This window comes from Hylobates moloch, unplaced genomic scaffold, assembly GCF_009828535.3.
Source record: "Hylobates moloch isolate HMO894 unplaced genomic scaffold, HMol_V3 SCAFFOLD_14, whole genome shotgun sequence".
Lineage (NCBI taxonomy): Eukaryota > Metazoa > Chordata > Mammalia > Primates > Hylobatidae > Hylobates > Hylobates moloch.
The window spans coordinates 69,643,163-69,662,179 of NW_026652289.1; the positions used below are offsets into that span (position 1 = coordinate 69,643,163).

The 19,017-nt window shown below is 40.2% G+C and overlaps 1 protein-coding gene across 10 annotated transcripts in view; it reads left to right on the forward strand.

Annotated features, from left to right (window-relative positions):
• The window catches only part of SPG11 (SPG11 vesicle trafficking associated, spatacsin), a 118,647-nt gene that overhangs the window by 15,430 nt on the left and 84,200 nt on the right, over positions 1–19,017 (forward strand). For all 10 annotated transcript variants that reach the window (XR_009209854.1, XR_009209856.1, XR_009209855.1 and 7 more), the window contains exon 8: positions 14,557–14,689. Coding sequence is in view for 7 of the 10 variants with exons in the window: in XM_032175459.2 (XP_032031350.1) it covers positions 14,557–14,689 (133 nt within the window). In the remaining 3 variants the exon portion in view is untranslated. The remainder of the gene's footprint in view (positions 1–14,556; positions 14,690–19,017) is intronic.

Genomic DNA, 19,017 nt, shown 5'->3' on the forward strand with positions numbered 1-19,017 from the left:
GAATTTATTTAGCATTTTATAATTCACAAACACTCTTTTACATGGAATATCTAATTTTGTCCCAAAACAACCACATGAGACAGATTGGGTAGTTTATATTCTTTTTATTTTACAGATGAAGAAACTTAGGCTTTCAGTGATTGAGTGGGTGACCCAGAGCCATATTAATAAAGACAGGAGCTAGAATCAAGGGCAGGGTACCTTCTGCTATACTACACAGTCCCTGAAGTTAATAATGTTATGTGCCAGTTTCTTTAAATGACAGCTTTATTGAGATATAAATCACATACCCATAAAATACACCCTTTTAAAGTGTACAATTCAATGGCCTTTGGTATATTCAGAGTTGTGCAGCCGTCACCACTAACTCTAGAACATTTTCATCACCTCAAAAAGAAACTCCATAACCATTAGCAGCCACTCCCTATTTCCTGTTGTCTCCAAGTCTTAAAACACCAATCTGCTTTCTGACTAGATTTTTCTATTCTGGACATTTCATGTAAATTGAATTATAAAATATTTGACCTTTGTGACTGGCATCTTTGACCTAGCATGTTTTCAGAGTTCATCCATGTTGTAGCATGTGTCACTACAACTTCAGTCCTTTTTGTGGCTGAATATTCCATTGTATCAATATATACTGCATTTTGTTTATCCATTCATCAGCTGGTGGACATTTGGGTTGTCTCCACTTTCTAGCCATTATGAATAATCCTGCTGTGGACATTTGTGTACAAGTTTTTGTGTTGACATATGTTTTCATTTCTCTTGGGTATATACCTAGCTATGGAATTACTGGGTCATTTATTATTTTTGAGGAATCCCTAAACTTCCACAGTGACTGCACCATTTTACATTCCCATCAGCAATGTATGACGGTACTGCTAGCTGCATGTCTTAGCTAACACTTGTTATTGTTTGTTTTTTAATTGCAGCCATTCTAGTCAGTGTGAAGTCAAAATGAAATGGCATCTCATTGTGGTTTTCATTTGTATTTTCCTAATGACTAAACATGTTGAACATGTTTTCATATGCTTATTGGCTATTTGTGTGTCTTCTTTGGAGAAATGTCTGTCGAATTACTTAGCCCCTTTTTAAATTAGGTTGTCTTTTTATTGAGTTCTAAGAATTCTGTATATATTCTGGATGCTAGACCCTATGACATACATGATTTACAAATACTTTCTCCCATTCTTTGGGTTGTTATTTCACCTTTTTAAAATTTTTTTAACTTTTATTTTAGGTTCGGGTACATTTGCAGGTTTGTCACATAGGTAAATTGCATATCATGGGGGTTTGGTGTACAGACTGTTTCATCACTCAGGTAATAAGCATAGTACCTGATAGGTAGTTTTCATTCCTCACCTTCCTCCTACCCTCCACCCTCAAGTAAGCCCCAGTGTCTGTTGTTCTCTTCTTTTTGTTCACGTGTACTGTGTTTAGCTCCCACTTATAAGTGAGAACACCCAGTATCTGGTTTTCTGTTCCTGCATTAGTTCACTTAGGATAATGGCCTCTAGCTCCATCCGTGTTGCTGCAAAGGACATGACCTCACTCTTTTTTATGGCTACATAGTATTCCATCGTGTATATGTGTCACAAATTCTTTATCCAATTGATATGGTTTGGCTCTGTGTCCCCACCCAAATCTCATCTTGAATTGTAATCCCCATGTGTCAAGGGAGGGAGGTGATTGGATCATGGGAGCGGTTTCCCCAATGCTGTTCTCCTGATAGTGAGTTCTCAAGAGATCTGATGATTTAAAAGTGACAGTTTTCCCCTGTGCTCTCTCTTCTGCCACCATGTAAGACATACCTTGCTTCCCCTTCACCATCTGCCATGATTGTAAGTTTCCTGAGGCCTCCCAGCCATGCAGAACTGTGAGTCAATTAAACCTCCCTTCTCAGGTAGTATCTTTATAGCAGTGTGAGAACAGACTAATACACTAGTTTGCCAACCTAAATGCCAATCGTGGGCATTTAGGTTGATTCCATGTCTTTGCCATTGTCAATAGTGCTGTGAGGAATATATGTGTGCATGTATGTTAATGGTAGAATGATTGATATTCCTTTGGTTATATACCCAATAATGGGATTGCTGGGTTGAATGATTGTTCTGCTTTAAGTTCTTTGAGAAATTGCCAAACTGCTTTCCACAGTGGCTGAGCTAATTTACATTCCCACCAGCATTGTATAAGCTTTCCCTTTTCTCTGCAACCTTGCTAGCACCTGTTATTTTTTGACTTTTTAATAATAGCCATTCTGACTGGTGTGAGATAGTATCTCATTGTGGTTTTGATTTGCATTTCTCTAATGATAAGTGATATTGAGCATTTTTTCGTATGCTTGTTGGTCATGTGTATGTCTTCTTTTGAAAAGTGTCTGTTCCTGTCCTTTGCCTACTTTTTAATGGGGTTATTTTTTGCTTGTTAATTTAAGTTCTTTATAGATTCTGGATACTAGACCTTTGTCAGAGGCATGGTTTGCAAATATTTTGTCTTATTCTCTAGGTTGTCTGTTTATTGATAGTTTGTTTTGCTATGCAGAAGCTCTTTAGTTTAATTAGGTCCCATTTGTCAATTTTTGGTTTTTGTTGCAGTTGCTTTTGGTGTCTTTGTCATGAAATCGTTGCCAGGGCCTATGTCCAGAATGGTATTTTCTAGGTTATCTTCCAGGGTTTTTATACTTTTAGGTTTTACTTTTAAGTCTTTAATCAAACTTGAGTTGATTTTTGTATATGGTATAAGAAAGGGGTTCAGTTTCAATCACCTGCATATGGCTAGCCTTTTATCCCAGCACATTAATTGAATAGGGAGTTCTTTGCCCATTGTTTTTGTCAACTTTGTGGAAAACCAGATAGCTGTAGGTGTGTGGCTTTATTTCTGGGCTCCCTGTTCTGTTCTATTGGTCTGTGTGTCTGCTTTTGTACCAGTACTATGCTGTTTTGGTTATTGTAGCCTTGTAGTGTAGTTTGAAGTCAGGTAATGTGAAGCCTGCAGCTGCAATTGTTCTTAGACAAAAGGCCGAGAAGTGATGATGTCTCCAGCTTTGTTCTTTTTGCATAAGATCGCTTTGGCTATTCGGGATCTTTTTTGGATCGATATGAATTTTAAAATAGTTATTTCTAATTCTGTGAAGAATGTCATTGGTAGTTTGATAGGAATAGCATTGAACATGTAAATTGTTTTGGGCAGTATGACCATTTTAACAATATTGATTCTTCCTATCCAAGAGCATGGGATGTTTTTCCATTTGTTTGTGTCATCTCTGATTTCTTTCAGCATTGTTCTGTAATTCTCATTGTAAAGATCTTTCATCTCTCTAACTGTATTTCTAGGTATTTTATTCTTTCTGTGACTTTTGTGAATGGGATTGCATTCTTTATTAGGCTCCCAGCTTGGACGTTGTTGGTGTATAGAAATGCTGCTGACTTTTTTTTTTTTACATTGATTTTGTATCCTGAAACTTTGCTAAAGTTGTTTATCAGATCCAGGAGCTTTTGAACAGAGACTATGGGGTGTTCTAGGTATAGAATCATGTCAGCTGCAAACAGAGATAGTTTTACTTCCTCTCTTCCTATTTGGAGGCATTTTATTTCTTTCTCTTGCCTGATTGTTCTGGTTAGGACATCCAGTACTATGATGAATAGGAGTGGTGAGAGTAGAATTTTTGTCTTGTTATGGTTCTCACGGAGAATGCTTCCAGCATTTGCCCATTCAGTATGATGTTGGCTATGGGTTTTTCATGAATGGCTCTTGATATTTTGAGATATGTTTCTTCAATGCCTAGTTTGTTGAGGGTTTTTAACATGAAGGGATGTTGAAGGGAGGATTACTTGAGGAGCAAGCAATGGTTTTTGTTTTTACTTCTGTTTATATGATGAATCATATTTATTGATTGCATATGTTGAACCAGTCTTGCATGCCAAGGATAAAGCCTACTTCATTCTGTTGGATTAGCTTTTTGATGTATCGCTGGATTCAGTTCACTAGTATTTTGTCTAGTTTTTTTTTGTTTTTTTGTTTTTTTTTTTTTTTTGAGTTGGAGTCTCGCTCTGTCGCCCAGGCTGGAGTGCAGTGGCGCGATCTCGGCTCACTGCAAGCTCCACCTCCTGGGTTCACGCCATTCTCCTGCCTCAGCCTCCTGAGTAGCTGGGACAACAGGCGCCCGCCACCACACCCAGCTAATTTTCTTTATGTATTTTTAGCAGAGACGGGGTTTCACCGTGTTAGCCAGGATGGTCTCAAACTCCTGACCTCTTGATTCACCCACCTCGGCCTCCCAAAGTGCTGGGATTACAGGCGTGAGCCACCGCGCCCAGCCAGATAATTTTTATATCTATATTCATTAAGGATATTGGCCTGGTTTTCTCTTTTTGTTGTGTCTCTGCCAGGTTTTGGTATCAGAATGATGCTGACCTCATAGAATGAGTTGGGGAGGAGTTCCTCCTCAGTTTTTTTGGCTTTTCACCTTCTTGATGGTGTCCTTTGAAACACAGAAGTGTTTTAGTCTTATGAAGTCAATGTATCTTTTTGGGGCGGATGAGGGGGTCATTTTTGCTTTTGGTGTTGAATCTAAGAAAGCATTGCCTAATCTGAGACGGTGCAGATTTATTCTTACAAGACTTTTATAGTTTTAGCTCTTACAGTTAGGTTTATTATGCACTTTAAGTTCAATTTCTTATATGGTATGAAGGAGGAGGCCAACTTCATTCTTTTGCATTCTTTTGTGGATCTTCAGTTGTCCCAGACCATTTGTTGAAAAACTTATTTTTATATACTCTAAAATATCATTGTAAGAAAAATAATTAAGTCTTCTGTAAATCTACCATCCAGAAGTAATCATGTTTACTATTTGGGTGTTATTTCCTTATAGTTATTTTTTCTATGTTAATAATAGACAAGTGTTATCTCATTAATTTTCTTATTAACGCTATAGGGTTAATACTGTTAGCCCCATTTTATAGATCAGGGAGCTGAAGCACAAAGAGGTTAGGAAATCTAATTCAGCTATACATGGGCATAGGTGGTAGCACCAGGATTTTAATTCACACGGTGCCTCTCCCCTTACACAGTGCACATGTCTCTGTGTGAATTTAATTAGTATTGCATTGTATGTACAACATTGCTTTGGCCCGGTCTCCTCCTACATAAAAATGAATGAGTAATATATATTTTAAGTGATAACAATAATAAAACAAATATTCTTGTATCCACCATCAAGGCAAGAAATAGAATATCATGGCTATCTTTGAATGTGTATGCGCTGCCCGATCCTAGTCCCTTACCTTGCCTAGCCTCAGAATTAACCACTCTTCTGAAATTTTATTTATTTATTTGTTAATGAGACAGTGTCTTGCTCTGTCACCCAGGTTGGAGTGCAGTAGTGTGATCATAGTTCACTGTAACCTTGAATTCCTGGGCTCAAGTGATCCTCCTGCCTCAGCCTCCCAAGTAGCTGGGACTACAGGTGCATACAACTGCACCCAGATAATTTTTATTATTTATTTTTTGTTGTTGTTGTAAAGATGGAATCTTGCTTTGTTTCTCAGGTGAGTGTCGAATTCTTGGCCTCAAGCGATCTTCCTGCTTTGGTAAAGCACTGGGATTACAGGCATAAGCCACCATGCCCAGCCATTCTGAAATTTTTAACCATTCTCATGATTTTCTTTATTTTTCTGCATATAAATGTATCCCCAAATAATGCTTTTTAGTTGTAGCTAGTGTTGAATTTTGCATAAAATGGAACCACTGTGTATGTGTGTGTGTGTATATATATATATTATATATTTTACATATATATTTTTTTCTTTTCTTTTTTTTTTTTTTTCTTTGGAGACAGAGTCTTACTCTGTCACCCAGGCTGGAGTGCAGTGGAGCTATCTCAGCTCACTGCAACCTCCGCCTTCTGGGTGCAAGCGATTCTCCTGCCTCAGCCTCCTGAGTAGCTGGGATTACAGACACATTCCACCACACCTGGCAACTTTTTGTATTTTAGTAGAGATGGGGTTTCACGATGTTTGCCAGACTGGTCTCGAACTCCTGACCTCAGGTGATCCTCCTGCCTCAGCCTCCCAAAGTGCTGGGATTACAGGTGTGAGCCACCATGCCTGGCACTGTATATATATTTTTTGAGACTCAACATGATTTTTTTGATTCATCCATGTTTAATGTGTATAACTATAGTTCATTCAGTTTCACCCCTGTATAGTATCCCACTGTATAATATGTCTTTATCCAGCTTTGTGTTGTTTCCTTTTTTTTTTTTTTTTTCCTGTTAACAAGCAGTGTTGCTGTAAAGTTTCTCATGTATCTGCTGCAGCACATGTGCAAGAGTGTCTCTAGGGTGAAAGCAGAATTGCTTGATCATATGGCATGCACATCTTTTATTGATAATACTCTAGTTTTCCAAAATTGTTTTATCAGTTTACGCTCTCACCAGCAGTGTATATGAGTTCTCATTGTTGCATGTTCTTCATGTTCTTGCTAGCACTTGATTTATAACATTTTTTCCAGTATGATGGTATGATGGATTTTCATTTGCATTTCCCTGATTAAGGTTTAGCGTGTGTGTGTGTGTGTGTGTGTGTGTGTGTGTGTGTGTGTGTGTGATATTTGGGTTTTCTTTCTTTCATAAGTAACTGTTCAAGTTTTTTGCCTATTTTTCTTTTGGGGTATTATTCTTTTTCTTATTGGTTTGTAGTGTTGGATATTCTGTAGATACCAATTCTTTGTTGTTTGTGTGGTGGATGTATTCTAGTCTGTGGCTTGTCTTTTTACTTAATTCGTGGAATCTTTAATATAGTTCTTAATTTTAATGGAATTTAATTAATCTGTCTTTTCCTTTATGACTAATGCTATTTGTGACATCTGTCCTTAAATTATATAGTTTTCGTTTTTTCCTAAAAGTTTTTCAATTATGAATTTTTTTTAATGCAGTGGAGAGATCTCGGCTCACAGCAATGTCTGCCTCCCAGGTTCAAGCCATTCTCCTGCCTCAGCCTTCCAAGTAGCTGGGATTACAGGCACCTACCACTACACCCAGCTGTAAATTATGATTTTCACATTTAAGTTCTTTATCCATTTAAAACTTATACATGATATGGGCTATTTTAATTTTTTCTCATACTGAAAACCATTTGTCTCAGCACTTTTTTGAAAAGTCCTGGCCGGGCGTGGTGGCTCACTCCTGTAATCCCAGCACTTTGGGAGGCCAAGGCAGGCAGATCACAAAGTCAAGAGATCGAGACCATCCTGGCCAACATGGTGAAACCCTGTCTCTACTAAAAATACAAAAATTGCTGGGCATGGTGGTGCACACCTGTAGTCCCAACTACTCGGGAGGCTGAGGCAGGAGAATCACTTGAACCTGGGAGGTGGAGGTTGCAGTGAGCCAAGATCACAACACTGCACTTCAGCCTGACGACAGAATGAGACTCACCTCAAAAAATAAAAAATAAAAAAGTCCTGTCTTTTACTGCTGATCTGAAATGTCTTGAGTGTCATATATTAAGTTTCCACATATGCATGAATTTGTTTTTGACCTCTCTATTCTGTTCATAGGCCTTTCCTTAGGCCAATTCCATCTTGCCTTTATTATCGAGGATTTTAATTAGGGCAAATTCCCTTATTCTTCAGGGGTGCCTTTATTGTTGTCTATTCCTTAATCTTTACTTTTTAAGATTAGCTTGTCAAGTTTCATGAAAAATTGTTAGGATTTATATTAGAATTACATTAAATCTATATATCAAGTTGGGAAGAAATGACATCTTTAGGATATTTAATCTTTATATCCATAGTCTCTCTTGTCATTTTGGGGGCGGGGGGCAGGTCTTCATTAATGTCTTTCAATAAAACATTACAATTTTTACAATTTTTCCATTAAAAGCTTGGCATCTTTTCCTTTATTTTTGGTGTGTGTGTTGTGTGTATATTTAAATACTATAAGTATTGTTCATTCTAAGTGTTGTTTTTTTTTTTTTTTTTTTGAGACGGACTCTCGTTCTGTCGCCCAGGCTAGAGTGCAGTAATGTGATCTTGGCTCACTGCAACCTCCATCTCCCAGGTTCAAGCGATTCTCTTGCCTCAGCCTCCCGAGTAGCTGGGACGACAGGCACGTGCCACCACGCCTGGCTAATTTTTTGTATTTTTAGTAGAGATGGGGTTTCACTGTGTTAGCCAGGCTGGTCTCGATCTCTTGACCTCATGATCCGCCCGCCTCAGCCTCCCAAAGTGCTGGGATTACAGGCGTGAGCCACCATGCCTGACCCTAAGTGGTATTTTTTAAATTACATTTTGTTAATTGACAGTGTAAGGAAATATAATTAATTTTTGTGTATTGATTTTTATATCCAGCAAATTTGTTAAATTAATCCTAATAATTTGTTAGATTTTATTGAGTTTTCTATATAGTTAATATGCATATAACATCAGAATAATATAGTTTTCTTTCATCTTTTCAAATCCTTGTATGTACTTTTTAGCACTTTTTTTTTTTTTTGAGACCAGGTCTCTGTCACCTAGGATGGAGTGCAGTGGCATAGTCCTGGCTCACTGCAGCCTCCGCCTCCCAGTTGCAAGGGATACTTCCATGTGAGCCTCCGAGTAGCTGGAACTAAGGTTGCACGCCACCACACCCAGCTAATTTTTTTATTTTTTTGTAGAGACGGGGTTTTGCCATGTGCCCCAGGCTGGTCTTAAATTCCTAGCTCAAGCAATCCTCCCTCCTCGACCTTCAGAAGTGCTGGGATTATGGGCATGAACCACCACACCTAGCCACCGCCTTTTTTCTTAATTGGGGTACTAGGATCTCTAGTATAACATTATCCAGAAGTAATCTTTGCCTTATTCCTGAGTAGAGCGCTCTCTCTCTCTCTCTCTCTCTCTCTCTCTCTCTCTGTCTCTCTCCATCTCTGTGTGTGTGTGTGTGTGTGTGTGTGTGTGTGTATGTGTATCTGTGTTTGTGTGTGTGTGTGTTTTAAGATACCCTTTGTAAGTTTAAGTTCCCTTATGTTCCCTGCTATGAGGTTTTATCATGAATGGGTATTGGATTTTATTGAATGCCTATTCTGTATCTATTGAGATAATCATATGAATAGTCTCCTTTAATTTGTTACTGTAATGAACCACATTAATACATTTTTATTTTTGTATTGTGAAATACAATATGTAAAAACATACGCAGAATACAGTTTAACAAATAATAATAGTTACTATTATTATTATTTTTTTTTTGAGACGGAGTCTCGCTCTGTCGCCCAGGCTGGAGTGCAGTGGCACAATCTCGGCTCACTGAAACCTCCGCAGCCCGGGTTCAAGCGATTCTCCTGCCTCAGCCTCCTTAGTAGCTAGGATTACAGGCATGCATCCCCACGCCCAACTGATTTTTGTATTTTTAGTAGAGGCGGGGTTTCCCCATGTTGGCCAGCCTGGTCTTGAACTCCAGACTTCAGGTGATCCACCCACCTCGGCTTCCCAAAGTGCCGGGATTACAGGCATGAGCCACTGCGCCTGGCCAACAAATAATTATCGGCAAAAACTCTTGTAACCACCATCCAGGTCAAGAAATAAAACATCACAAGCACTCCAGGAGCTCCTTTCTGCCCTATACTAGTTTAGAAATTATTCACTTTCTGTTCTTTAAGAAGCTATCCTAGGGAATATAATGTACATACTTAAGTTATCAGATCTAAAGTTTGTTTTTTTGTTGTGTGTGGGGGGGGGGTTGTGTTTTTGTCGTTGTTTGTTTGTTTGTTTTTGAGCTGGAGTCTTGCTCTGTCCCCCAGGTTGGAGTGCAGTGGCACGATCTTGGCTCACTGTAGCCTCCACCTCCTGTGTTCAAGTGATTCTTGTGCCCCAGCCTCCTGAGTAGCTAGGATTACAGGCACCTGCCACCATGCCCAGCTAATTTTTTGTATTTTTAGTAGAGGCATTTCACCATGTTGGGCAGGCTGCTCATGAACTCCTGACCTCAAGTGACCCACCCGCCTCGACCTCCCAAAGTGTTGGAATTACAGGCGTGGCCACCACACCCAGCTCAGATCTACAGTTAATAACTAATTGTTTTGAATAATACAGGTCCGTTGAATGCTTTAACTTCATTTACTCTTAGCCTATTCATGTTATTGTTGTGTTTTTTTTTTTTTAACCACATTAGACATTATGTATTTAGGTTCATTTTCCACCATTTATTTTGCTTTTTAAACTTTTTGCTGAAAATGAAGACACAAACACATACATATCCTAGGCCTAGGATCATCGATATCACTGTCTTCCACCTCTACATCTTGTCGCACAGGACAATCTTCAGAGGCAGTAACATGCATGGAGCTATCGTCTCATATGCCTTTTTCTGGAATACCGTGAAAGACTTACCTGGGGCTGTTTTATAGCCAGCTTAAAAAAGAAATAAGGAGTACATTCTAAAATAACGAAAGTATAGCATAGTAAATAATAGGCTGTAGGAATTTTCAGCTCTATGATAATCTTATGGGAACCACCATTGTAAATGTAGCCAGTTGTTGAGTGAAATATTGTTACGTGGCACATGACTACTCAGTTTTAATAAAAGTTCCATGTGCTTGAAAATTGAAAACGTATTTTCCAGTCCAGGCGCAGTGGCTCACACTTGTAATCCTAGCACTTTGGGAGGCCGAGATGCGCAGATCACTTGAGGCCAGGAGTTTGAGACCAGCCTGGCCAACATGCCAAAACCCCATCTCTACTAAAAATACAAAAAAATTAGCGGGGCGTGGTGGCTCACACCTGTAATCCCAACTACTTGAGAGGCTGAGGTAGGAGAATCGTTTGAACCCAGGAGGTGGAGGTTGCACTGAGTGAGATTGAGGCACTGCACTCCAGCCTGAGCAACAGAGTGAGATCCTGTCTCCAAAGAAAAAAGGAAAACAAAATGTATCTTCCGTTTGTCACATTGGTCTTTCAATCAGAAGTAGTTAGACTGTTGACACTTTGCTCAATCCTTCTTAACCGCTATGAGACCTTGTTACATTGTGGATAATTTCTTCATATCTCCCAGTGCTCGAATTCTTTCTTCACCTGTGTCTAATCTGCTATTAAACACATCTGTTCCTAATTTAAATTTTTATTTTTAGAATTACTATTTGGTCATTGTTTTTATATGTGTGATTTTGAAAATTTTTAAATCTATAGAAAAACTTCAAAAATTAGTAAAATGAACATTAAGTTAAATTTCACCTAGATTCACCAACTATTAACATTTTACCACATTTATGGGGGTTTTTTTGGTTTTTTGGTTTTTTTTGAGATGGAGTCTTGCTCTGTTGCCCACACTGGAGTGCAATGATGCAATCTCTGCTCAGTGCAACCCCTGCCTTCTGGGTTCAAGCGATTCTCCTCCCTCAGCCTCCCGAGTAGCTGGGATTACAGGTGTGCACCACCACGCCTGGCTAATTTTTGTATTTTTAGTAGAGATGGGGTTTTACCATGTTGGCCAGGCTGGTCTCAAACTCCTAACCTCAAGTGACCTGCCTGCCTCCCAAACCACATTTGTCTTTTGTTTTTTGTTTTTTTTTTTTGAGACAGTCTCACTCTTGCCCAGGCTGGAGTGCAGTGGCACGATCTCGCCTTACTGCAAGCTCCGCCTCCCAGGTTCACGCTATTTTCCTGCCTCAGCCTCCTGAGTAGCTGGGATTACAGGTGCCCGCCACCACATCCGACTAATTTTTTGTATTTTTTAGTAGAGACAGGGTTTCACCATGGTAGCCAGGATGAAACCACATTTGTTTTAATTGTACTTTTTTTTTTTTTTTTTGCTTAACTGTTTTAAAGTTGCAAACTTTGTAATCCTTCACTCTAAGTACTTTAGTATATATAAGAACAAGAATATTCTATTCATTGATAATTTAGTTTTTACTCCCATCACTCAGAACAAAGGCATAGTTTGTTTATAGTCTCCCCTGGGGCCAGTAATTTTTTCTAGTTTATCTTTTTTTGGTGGGTGTCACCTCACATGGACCCTAGGTTTGTCCTGTTTTTTCTTCCTCCAACATAACTCCCACCAGTATGTCTCACCTCCCTTGGTATATTAACACCCAGAACTTTGGCCCATTGTCTCTCAAAATCTGGTTTCTGGACCAGCAGTTCACCATGACCTGTAGATTAGAAATGCAAATTGTCAGGCCCCTCCCAATATCTGTTGAATTAGAAAGTCTAGGGGCAGGGTTTTGCAGTCCACAGCTTGACAAATTCTCCAGGTGATTCTTATGCACAATGCTTTACACTAAGGGTGGCAAATTTTTCTTTTTTTTTTTAGATGGAGTCTCGCTCTGTCACTCAGGCTGGAGTGCAATGGCGCAATCTTGAGTCACTGTAACCTCCACCTGCCGGGTTCAAGCAATTCTCCTGTCTCAGCCTCCCAAATAGCTGGGACTACAGGCGCACACCACCACACCCGACTAATTTTTGTATTTTTAGTAAAGACAGGGTTTCACAATATTGGTCAGGCTAGTCTTGAACTCCTGACCTTAGGTGATCCACCTGCTTCAGCCTCCCAAAGTGCTGGGATTACAGGAGTGAGCCACCGTACCCGGCTTTTTTTTTTTTTTTTTTTTTTTTTTTTTTTTTTTTTGAGACAGGGTTGCATAGGCTGGAGTACAGTGATGCAATCACAGCTCACTGCAGCCTCAACTTCCTGGGCTCAAGACCCTCCTGCCTCAGCATCCCCAGTAGTTAGGACTACAGGTGTGCGCCAACATACCCAGCTACTTTTTTATTTTTTTTAGTAGAGACAAGGTCTCTACTAAAACCTTTTTAGAAACAGGATCTCACTATGTTGCCCAGGCTGGTCTCAAACTCCTGGGCTCAATCTTCTCGCCTCAGCCTCCCAAAGTGCTGGGATTGCGGGCATGAGCCACTGTGCCCCACCAGCTTTGTAAAGGATCACACGGTAAATATTTTAGGCTTCTCAGGCCACGTGCTCTTTTGTTTTTGTTTTTTTGAGACAGCATCTTGCTGTGCTGCCCAGGCTAGAGTGCAGTGGTATGATCTCGGCTCACCACAGCCTCCACCTCCCGGCTTCCAGTGATTCTCCTGCCCCAGCCTTTCGAGTAGCTGAGAGTACAGGTGCCTGCCACCATGCCTGGCTAATTTTTGTGTTTTTAGTAGAAATGGGATTTCACCATGTTAGCCAGGCTGGTCTCAAACTCCTGACCTCAGCTCATCCACCTGCCTCGACCTCCCAAAGTGCTGGGATTATAGGCATGAGCCACCATATTTCGCCATCATACTTTAAAAAAAAAAAAAATGTTTATTTTATTTTTATTAAAAATATAGAATGCAGCAAGGTGCAGTGGCTCACGCCTGTAATCCCTGCATTTTGGAAGGCCTAGGCGGGAGGATCACCTGAGGTCAGAAGTTTGAGACCAGCCTGGCCATCATGGTGGAACCCCGTCTCTATTAAAAATACAAAAATTAGCTGAGTGTAGTGGTTCAGACTTGTAATCCCAGCTACCTGGGACTCTGAGGCAGGAGGATCACTTGAACCTGGGAGGCGGAGATTGCAGTGAGCCAAGATCAAACCACTACACTCCATCCTGGGCAACAGAGCAAGACTCTGTCTCAAAAAAGACAACTGAGAATCTGGCTGGGTGCGGTGGCTCATGCCTGTAATCCCAGCAATTTTGGAGGCCGAGTTGGGTGGATCACTCTAGGCCAGGAGTTCGAGACTAGCCTAGCCAAACACAGTGAAACCTGTCTCTATTAAAAATACAAAAAAAAAAAATTAGCTGGGTGTGGTGGCGCATGTCTGTAGTCGCAGTTACTCTGGAGGCTGAGGCACGAGAATCACTTATGCTGAGCAGGCAGAGGTTGCAGTGAGCTGAGATCATGCCACTGTACCTCAGCCTGGGTGACAGAGTAGGACTTTATATTGTACTGCCATAACATTTTAATTCAAATAGAATATAACTTAATTGTAAGAGTAATCCCTAATATTTAGCTTTGAATTGTAGAATTATAAAATGGTAGAGCTGGAAAGATTTTGTAGTCTAATAACCTCCTTTTTCTGTTGAAGCAGAAATTGGACCAGGCGCAGTGGCTCGCACCTGTAATCCCAGCACTTTGGGAGGCCAAGACAGGTGGATCATTTGAGGTCAGGAGTTCGAGACCAGCCTGGCCAACACGGTGAAACCCTGTCTCTACTAAAAATACAAAATTTACCTGGACATGGTGGCAGGCACCTGTAATCCGAACTACTCGGGAGGCTGGGGCAGGAGAATCTCTTGAACCTGAGAGATAAAGGTTGCATTGAGCTAAGATCATGCCATTGCATTCCAGCCTGGGCAACAAGAGCAAAACTCTGACTCAAAAAAAAAAAGAAAGGAAAAGAAAGGTTACAGAGTTTTGCCCCAGATTGCATAATCAGTCATTTTCAAAATCCTAACTGGAGCCCACGTACTCATACAGTCTTTTGCCTCCTGTAGTCTCACCACATTAAATTCTAAAGTTTGTTTAAAAATCTGAATCCTGATTTTTTTTCCTATTGTAATTTTTTTCTGATTTTTATTTTCCTCCTCATTTCAGGCCGGGATAGAAAATCGTCAGCTGGACACAGTAAATTTCTTTTTGAAGAGCAAGGAAAATCTTTTTAATCCATCCTCGAAATCTTCTGTATCTGATCAGTTTGATCACTTGTCATCCCATTTATATTTAAGAAGTAAGTGGAATAAAGATTTCTACATTTGTATTTATCATTTGATCATCTTAATAACTTTCAAATTATGATGTTGTGTTTTCTGATGACTCATTTACTTGCCAAAACTTAGTCATGGGATTTTATATACTTTTTGGAAACTTCCTTTTTTTTTTTTTTTTTTTTTTTTTGAGACAGAGTCTCACTCTGTTGCCTAGGCTGGAGTGCAGTGGTGTGATGACAGCTCACTGCAGCCTCACCTCCTGGACTCAAGCAATCCTCCCATCTCAGGCTACTACAGTAGCTGGGACTACATGTGTATGCCACCACACTCAGCTATTCTTTGTAGAGAATGGGGTCTCACTGTGTTGCCAGGCTGGTCTCAAACTCCTGGGCTCAAACAATCCTCTGCCTCCCAAAGTGCTGGGATTACAGGCGTGAGCCACCATACTTGGACAACTTCGTGGAAATTTGGCAGTGTTATCAGATTCTATAAATGTCATCATACTATATGGGCTATTTATTGCTCATATCTTTTACTGTGTTCGGTATTTTTGGTATGCAAGGAAGAGACAATCTTTCAAATTCAAGACAGTTTTATACACGACAGAAAAACATTTATTTGGAAAATTGCCTGCCCCTGCAACCATCTGAGATGGTATTGACGGTGTGGCTTTCCGAGTTGTGGATTAGGATTTGTTATAAGAATTTTTGAGGGGATGCAGTGGCTCGCCCTGTAATCCTAACACTTTGGGGGCCAAGGTGGGAGGATCGCTTGAGTCTAGGAGTTTGAGACCAGTCTGGGGAACATAGCAAGACCCCATTCTACAAAATAATTTTAAAAATTAGTTGGCCATGATGGCACATCCATAGTCCCAACTACTTGGAAGGCTGAGGCTGAGGATTGCTTGAGTCTGGGAGGTCTAGGCTGCAGTGATCTGTGATTGTGCCACTGCACTTCAGCCTGGTTGCAAAGTAAGACTGTCTCAAAAAAAAAAAAAAAAAAAAAAAAAATTCACCCAGACTTCTCTGCTTTTTTGCCACATTACCAACACTTTTCAAGATTTTGGCTTTCCTTTTTAATAAATAGGAAGCCTAATTTTTTTTTTTTTTTTTTTAGACGGAGTCTCGCTCTGTGGCCCAGGTTGGAGGGCAGTGGCACAATCTCGGCTCACTGCAAGCTCCGCCTCCTGGGTTCACGCCATTCTCCCGCCTCAGCCTCTCCGAGTAGCTGGGACTACAGGCGCCCGCCACTAAGCCCAGCTAATTTTTTGTATTTTTAGTAGAGACGGGGTTTCACCGTGGTCTCGATCTCCTGACCTCGTGATCCGCCCGCCTCAGCCTTCCAAAGTGCTGAGATTACAAGCGTGAGCCACGGTGCCTGGCCTGCCTAACTTTTATTCTTGGACCAGGTAGCCATGCAAATTCTCTCCTTAGAACAACAAGGTAATAAAGTATATTTTCCCCTTGTTAAATAAAAATTATAGGAGACTATTGTTTTGGTGTGAGCTGTACTAGGCCCCGTCAGACCAGAACAGAAATCAAAATGGAGTCAACTATGCTAAAGTTCCATAGCATCAAACTTAAAATAAGGTGGTCTTCTGACATTGGGAGAAATTAGGAGAGAGCCAATAATCCCAAAAAGTCCAGTTTCAATCTTCAATCAGCGTGATAATGAAGTTCCTCTGATACAATCCTTACGTAAAAGAAGTAACATAGGCCAGGTACAGTAGCTCATGCCTGTAATTCCAGCATTTTGGGAGGCTGAAGCAGGAGGATCTCTTGAGCCCAGGAGTTTGAGACTAGCCTGGGTAACATAGTGAAACCTTACCTCTACAAAAAAATTTAAAAATTAGCTGTGTGTGGTCTCAGCTACTCAGGAAAGGGAGGTAGGAGGATTGCTTGAGCCTGGGAGGTTGAGGCTGCAGTGAGCCGGCATCACGCCATTGCACTCCAATCTGGGCAACAGAGTGAGACTCTGTCTCAAAAAAAAAAAAAAAAAAAAAAAAAAGCTGGGTGCAGTGGCTCACACCTATAATCCCAACACTTTGGGAGGCCCAGGTGGGAGGATCACGTGAGACCAAGAGTTCATGACCAGCCTGGGCAACATAGTGAGACTCTGCCTCTATTTTTAATTGAAAAAAAAAAAAAAAAAGCCTGAAGTAGCTTCATGTTAAATGATCAGTATTTTTTGTATTATTCTGTCCCTCTTCATCTTACAAAAAAAGTAGCTTTGAAACAACTAATATGCTCTTTTTTCATTACTTCTGCTTTCTTCAGCTCTTCCATGTCTATAAAGCCAATCCCTTCTGCTCAGCTCACTAGAACACCTTTTCCATGTTATGAAATTAAGTGTTGCCACATTCTAGAGTTGCAGTAAAACCAGTTGAGATCTTTAATCTAAATTGTTGTAATTTTATCCTTTGACACTCTGTAAATACGGTTTTATAATCTGTGTTTTTTCCCTACTTTATACTATAGACATCTTTCTTGTTAATATATACTTACTAAATATGATGACATAGAATTTCATTGTGTGGGCTGTACCATAATTCACCAAGCCAAACTCCTGTTAGACATTTAGATTTATTCTAGTTCTTAGCTATTAACAGTGTGCTAGAAATGCTGTGTGTGTGTGTAATTTCACATATATAATCATTTACTTATATTACTGGAATTTATTGTTAAATTCTAGACCTGGAATTTCCAGATTTAAGAGTATGCACAATTTATATTTTTAAACACCTTGATAAATTGTCCTTCAAAAGTTGTATCAATTTGTAGTCTACTTACATGGAAAAAATTACAACCTGCTCTTTTTCCACTGATGTAGTATTAGCTTTCACTAAGAAAATGAATTGGATGTTTTCTTTTTTTTCTTCCTAAATCTCATATATGGTGGAAAGATATTTTCTTTTAAAAACACATTCCCAGACTGGGTGCAGTGGCTCACGCCTATGATCCCAGCACTTTGGGAGGCCGAGATGGGTGGATCACGAGGTCAAAAGTTCGAGATCAGCCTGACCAACATGGTGAAACCCCATCTCTACTAAAAATACAAAAATTAGCTGTGTGTGGTGGTGCATGCTTGTAATCCCAGCTAGTCGGGAGGCTGAGGCAGGATAATCACTTGAAGTGAGGAGGCAGAGGTTGCAGTGAGCCGAGATCGCTCCATTGCATTCCAGCCTGGGAGATGAGTGAAACTCCGTCTCAAAAAAACAAAAACACGTCCCATCAATACCTAATTTATTGAGAGTTTTTAGCATGAAGGGTTGTTGAATTTTGTCAAAAGCCTTTTCTGCATCTATTGAGATAAATCATGTGGTTTTTGTCTTTGGTTCTGTTTATATGCTGGATTACATTTATTGATTTGCGTATGTTGAACCAGCCTTGCATCCCAGGGATGAAGCCCACTTGATGGTGGATAAGCTTTTTGATGTGCTGCTGGATTCGGTTTGCCAGTATTTTATTGAGGACTTTTTGTGGCACATATACACCATGGAATACTATGCAGCCATAAAAAAGGATGAGTTCATATCCTTTGTAGGGAAATGGATGAAACTGGAAAACATCATTCTCAGTAAACTATCGCAAGGACTAAAAACCAAACACCGCATGTTCTCACTCATAGGTGGGAATTGAACAATGAGAACTCATGGACACAGGAAGGGGAACATCACACTCCGGGGGCTGTTGTGGGGTTGGGGGTGGGGGGAGGGACAGCATTAGGAGATATACCTAATGCTAAATGACGAGTTAATGGGTGCAGGAAATCAGTGTGGCACATGGATACATATGTAACAAACCTGCACATTGTGCACATGTACCCTAAAACCTAAAGTATAAAAAAAAAAAAAAAACACATTCTATTTTGTTTTGAGTGCAGAGTTTGGTCTCCTCTTTCTTGAATTGCCAGCTTTTCTAATGCTCTGATGTTTTAAAAACTGCTTAAATTTATAGAAAAAGGCCTAGTTTCTGATATTGAGCAGGGCTCCATCAGCAGTTGTAGAGTCATTATTCCCTTCTGTTGTTTGGTGGTTAGTGATTTCTCCTCATTCCACTCTCACCTGCACTGCTCAGCTGTAAAGGGTGGAGATGGATCCGGAATGAGAAGCACTGGGAATAGCCTTACCTACTCCCCTAGGGGGAAAACCCGTTTCCCATAATTCTCATACATCTCACAGATGTAATCCGCAGGGGGTGGTGGGGGGAGTGCTGAGACAAACAGGAATCACTTAGAGCCTTCAGCTGCAGACACAACATCCAGGGGCCCACACTTCTTGCTTTCACTTGAATGTTTAGCACAGAATAGCTTTGCAATCAGACAGGCTTAAATTCAAATTTTGGCCCTG